At 36.6% G+C, this 5,852-nt stretch overlaps 1 protein-coding gene across 1 annotated transcript; it reads left to right on the top strand.

The window, feature by feature from the left end:
• The first annotated feature begins 2,114 nt into the window (after positions 1-2,114).
• Positions 2,115-5,480, top strand: ADM (adrenomedullin). The gene is made up of 4 exons (XM_073604093.1): positions 2,115-2,260; positions 2,743-2,853; positions 2,969-3,094; positions 4,092-5,480. Exons 2-4 carry the CDS (start codon positions 2,756-2,758, stop codon positions 4,462-4,464), a joined length of 597 nt encoding a protein of 198 aa, XP_073460194.1. The 5' UTR covers positions 2,115-2,260; positions 2,743-2,755; the 3' UTR covers positions 4,465-5,480.
• The last annotated feature ends 372 nt before the right edge of the window (positions 5,481-5,852 follow it).

Here is a 5,852-nt window from a genome sequence, read left to right as displayed (position 1 = left end):
ACCACCTATGCTTCTCGAGGTAAGCAGAGCATATTTCTGGTACTTTCTACTCATGGTCAGTCATGTAGTTCACCCAACACCTTTCTAAGAACTTCCAAATTAGAGAAATAAAAGAAAAAAGTGCAAGAATAAAAGTTAATTATAGGTCATTAACATCTAGCACGTTGTATATGATAAAAAAAGAAATAATATGATATAAACACAACACACCCCACCCTAAAGGGGCTTAGTTCCAATATCTAATTTCTCTTTCTATCTATCTATCTATCTATCTATCTATCTATCTATCTATCTATCTATCTATCTATCTATCTATCTATCTATCTATCTATCTATCTATTTATCTTTTTCTTACTTTACCTATCCCATCTCTCTTTCACAAAATCCATCTATCTGCCTATCTATGGTATGTATGTATCTATCACCACTCCAGTATAACATGAATCTTTCTCTGCATAATAGATCTGATTCTTCCTTTTTTCCACCTCTTTTGCTTCTAGAAGTCAGCAGCACATAATTCTGGTATCTTCATACTCATAGTCACTCATGTAAGCCCCCAAATACCTTCCTATGAACTAACTTTCTTTCTTTCTCCCACCTTTTATGTCAAATATATGATCTATCTATCTATCTATCTATCTATCTATCTATCTATCTATCTATCTATCTATCTATCTATCTATCTATCGCATGGATCATTCTTCCCATAGTGGACCTGAATCTTTCCTCCACCACCCATGCATCTTAAGGTCAGCAGAGCATATTTCTGGATCTTTCTACTCATGGTCAGTCATGTAAGTCACCCAACACCTTTCTATGAACTTCCACATTAAAGAAATAAAAGAAAAAAAATGCAAGAATAAAAGTTCATTATAGCTCATTAACATCTAGCAAGTTGAATATGATAAAAAAAAGAAATAATATGATATAAACGCAACACACCCCACCCTAAAGGGGCTTAGTTCCAATATCTAATTTCTCCCCCCCATCTCTCTCTCTCTCTTTCTATCTTAAATCTATCTATCTTTCTTTTTCTTACTTTATCTATCCCATCTTTCTATCAGAAAATCTATCCATCTATCTGCCTATCTATGGTATGTATGTATCTATCACTGCTCCAGTATAACATGAATCTTTCTCTGCATAATATATCTTATTCTTCCTTTTCTTCCACCTTCTATGCTTCTAGAAGTCAGCAGGACATAATTCTGGTATCTTCATACTCATAGTCACTCATGTAAACCCCCAAATACCTTCCTATGAACTAACTTTCTTTCTTTCTTCCAACTTTATATCTTAAATCTATCTATCTATCTATCTATCTATCTATCTATCTATCTATCTATCTATCTATCTATCTATCTATCTATCTATCTATCTATCTATCTATCATCTGCTCCAGTAAGACATGAATCTTTCTCTGTATAATATGTTTGCTTCTTCCTTCTTTCCACCTTGAATGCTTCTAGAAGTCAGCAGAACATAATTCTGGTAGCTTCTACTCATAGTTACTCATGTAAGCCACCAACTACCTTCCTATGAACTCTTTCTTTCTTTTCTCACTTCTTTACCTCATCTCTCTCTCCCCCAATTAAATAAATAAATCTATCTACAGTATATACTGTATGTATCCATCCATTACCTCTGCAGTACAACATGAATCTTTCTTCCCATAATAAATCAGATTCTACCTTCTTTCCACCTCCTATGCTTCTAGAGGTCAGCAGAACATAATTCTGGTATCTTCTGCTACTAGTCACTCATGTAAGCCCCCAAATACCTTCCTATGAACTTTCAAGTAAGAGAAGTAAAAAGAAAAAAAAAATCAAAAGTTCATAATATCATACATTTTGTATATAATAATAATAATAATAATAATTAGCATAACCATATTACATATTCCCCCTACCCCACACACATAATGCCTATCATATTTACTCACAAGTCCCCCAAACTGCCCTTATTAGGAAAGGTCCAGGGCAGGATTTGGGTTTTTTGTAATCTGCTTATTTTTTTGCAGCAACGAAACACAATAGGAGCCTATTACAGACTCCAGATTGCATTGTAATGCTTTCTGTATACAGTGGATGGGGCTGTCACTCACCCTCCACCCACGCCCACTAGCCTGCCCTTATAAAGCAGCCGTGTGGAGCTGAACAGGCAGACAGCAAGAGAACAGCTCACCGAGCAACTCATTCAGAAACTTTGGATTATATTCCTTCCTGCAAGAACTCTCTTTGGATTATCCCTCTCGCAACAGGTAGGCATTCTCTCCAAACTTTATATTTAAATACTACTTTGCAGCAAATAGTAGAGCAATTTCCTTTAAATCCTACCTTATCCTTACTACTCTGCACAAATTGAATATCATTTGCAACTTCAGCAGGAATTTTCCATGCACTTTGCTATTATTACAGAATTTTCCACAGGCATGGAAATTTTAAATTAAACTGCTTAGCCTACTTATTGGCACTGTGCAGATAATGAAGGAATTTATTGCTTAGCATTTTTTTTTTTTTGTATGGTGCAGAGTCCTCTACAAGTGCCCCCAGCTGATGTTTTGGAAGTACTTCTAGATTTGTGTGTTTGTTTAGTTGATAAAAATGGAAAGCAAACACAGATTAGAATGAGGAGGAGGCAAAAAAAAAAAAATCTTCTGCAAATTGGAGTGATGATTTCAGGCTGTGCGCTCAACTCTTGACAACCCCCTCTAAATAGCAAATTTTTGTATTTCTCCACCAGGAACCGGTCCAGAATGGAGTTGGCTTACACCATCATGCTCCTCATAAGTTATCTGACCTTCCTTGGCTCCGTCATGGCAAGATTGGAAACCAGTCTAGGAGACAAAAAAAAGTAAGTTTATGGAACATTAAAAAAAAAAAAAAAAAAAAAAGTTTACAAGAACTGTTGTAAGAAGCCTGTAATTTTTTTGTATCAGAACTCTAAACCTGCTTTTGTGCACTTGCAGATGGAATCTAATTAGGATGACTCGAATGAAGAGAGAGTTGATGGCACAGCTACCAAATGATGCAATGATTGAAGGTTCTTTTGTCAGAACAGAAGACACTAAGGATTCTATGTTGCCTCAAACCAGGTAAATGCCCATAGAGATATATTTTCATTTTGGTCTTTTTTTGAATAGATGTCCATAGAGATATATTTTTATATTGGTCTTTTTTTGAGTAGATGTCCATAGAGATATATTTTCACAATAGTCTTTTTTTGAGTAGATGTCCATAGAGATAGATTTTCATATTGGTCTTTTTTTGAGTAAATGTCCATAGTGATATATTTTCAGATTGGTCTTTTTTTTGGTAACTGTCCATAGAGATATATTTTCATATTGGTCTTTTTTTTTTTTTAAAGTCCATAGAGATATATTTTTATATTAGTCTTGTTTTTGGCTAATTTATTCTTGGAAAGGAAACTAGGTTTGTGCTAGCTTTTGGTGTCACCAATATATGATATCAGGTGACTCTAGACCTTTTTAACACAGAGGAACCCTTGAAATAACTTTCAAGGCTAAGGAAACCCAAGATAATAATTCCTATATCTACAGCTCACGGTACAATAGTGTGATGCTTACTTGGGAAGAATGTTTCTTTAATTGGTGGTCATTGGGAAGAAAACCCCTTACAAATAGCTAAAATGATCATTGGTGTCAGCGGTTATTCATCTGAGAGGTAGAAGTTGATCATTGCTCAAAGAACCCTTAGAAACCTCTGCAGAAACCTTGAGGTTCTACAGAACCCTGGTTGAGAAAGCCTGCCCTAGTGTAAAGTTTTGAATCAACAAACATCCTACAAACATAAAATAAAACATTATAAGTAAGCCAACTTTTTCCCATAGTATTATTTCTTTAAGAATTATAATGCATTTGTAGATAACAGGTGGTGAGGATTTATTTTAGCCTATAATAATTAAAGAGCAACTTTAGAAACTGCTGCAACTGAGAAACTACAAATACCTGCAAAACCTTTTCTGGTGCTTGCTGTTCCTCAGTATCTGGATGATCAAAGTTTTGTCTGACTAAAAATGTACACAGTGACATATATTTATCTAATGATGTTCTTCTTTCTCTTTCCAACCAGCAATGGCGCCCATATCCGTGTGAAGAGATACCGTCACAGCTTCAGCAACTACCCTCAGAGTTCCTACAGGGGTTGCAAATTCGGCACTTGCATCGTTCACAACTTGGCCAACCAGATCTACCAGTACACTGACAAGGACAAGGACAGCACAGCTCCGGCCAGAAAAATCAGCTCCCAGGGCTATGGCCGCAGGAGAAGGTCTGTTCCTGAGAGAAGGCTTCTTCTGCCTGTGGTTAATGGTAAAATCCAACCATGGTGGGTCAGCACCAGAAATGCCCAGCAGCCCTCGGACATTAACGTAGCATCCATGCACCAAGAAAGCAGCACGTTAGAGACCAAAGGCAAACTGTTGCAGACCTTGTTAAGGACTTAAACCAAGAACTGAACTAGTGGAGGTGTTGTTTCTAAAAAAAATGAAGGTGAAAGCTAAGGCTCTCCTTTCTGTGGTCTATGGAATTCCTCGTTACCAGCTCAGTGAACCTTTAGAAAGGATTGGGAAGAGGATAGCAGGAGCCGACCATGGCTGATGAAGTATTGTAGTAAGCCGGGAGGTCAGAACATGGTCTTCAAGTTTTCGTGATGCAAAGTTGGGAAGACTGTGAACTTTTCTTGTCCAATGTAGGATGTACAATTTTGCACTTGTAAGGACCTTACTTAAGTGAGCACTGATAGACCATACCAAAAAAATCGTGAACTTGGAAGCTTTCTGGTTAACCAGGTTCGTTCATGGAGATGTTGAAGCAATAGTGAGTCACTCATTTGACCCTACTCTTGGGTCTAAAGCTGGAAAAGGTGCTGCAAAGATTTTCTTGGATGCGTCAAATAGAAAGAACTGACCTCAGCTAGGGACAGGCGAGTCCCAAATGTCAACGACTTCTGATTGTCGGAGAAGTATGCAACTGCCCCGAGTTGACAGCTTCCCTGGCAACAAAAGGTTTAACTCCCTGAAAAAAAAACTTTCCCTTTTCCCATTTGCTGCCCTGTCACTGCCAACAGACTTGTTACAGAGACTCTATAATTCCCATATAAAGACAATCTACTATTTGAACCTTTCATTTCCCTGGTTCCTCGTGAACTAGACCTAATACTTGAACTTGAAGTGCAATCTACATTATTTTTATATTTGTCTACGTAAAAGTTGACTATTCTTTATTTAATTACTACTGTTCATGTTTGTATTGTTCAAAGTGAAAGTTATTTTTTTACCTGAATATTATAAATATATATATATATATAAATAAGGGCATTGCATCTATTTTATGAAGATATTGTTCAATGTGATCTGTATTTTTCATTCCTGTTTTTATGAAGAGTTATTATATGTTACATTTTATTACACCCGCCAATGAGTTACATTGAACTATAATAAAAATCAAAAATTCACCAGAATTTTCTGTTTCGTTGTTCTTTACCTTATTACACGGTACAATGGGAAATAGTACTTTGGCACGGTTCTGTTTAAGGTTTTATGGTGGACGAAATATACACCGCCACCTGTTTTCTGGAAAATATAGGTCAAAACGTGGAGATAATGAATCCCGTACTCGGGACGCCATGCGTGGAATGTCTACTTTCTCTTTCACTGTTCTGGCAGAGTTCCTAGACTATAAAACATAACATGTTAGTCTGAAGACGAGGGACAGATTATTGATACAAGCGTTGACCTCATTTTTTTATTCTGCAATGATGCTTCCAACGTCTCCTCTACATATAGAAACACTTCGGAGGGGGATTTACTAAAACTGGAGCGTGCATAATCTG

The sequence above is a fragment of the Aquarana catesbeiana genome, linkage group LG11 (assembly GCF_042186555.1).
Source record: "Aquarana catesbeiana isolate 2022-GZ linkage group LG11, ASM4218655v1, whole genome shotgun sequence".
Classification (NCBI taxonomy): Eukaryota; Metazoa; Chordata; class Amphibia; order Anura; family Ranidae; genus Aquarana; species Aquarana catesbeiana.
The sequence above is the reverse complement of the archived record's forward strand: the minus strand, read 5'-3'. Positions and strand labels throughout refer to the sequence as shown.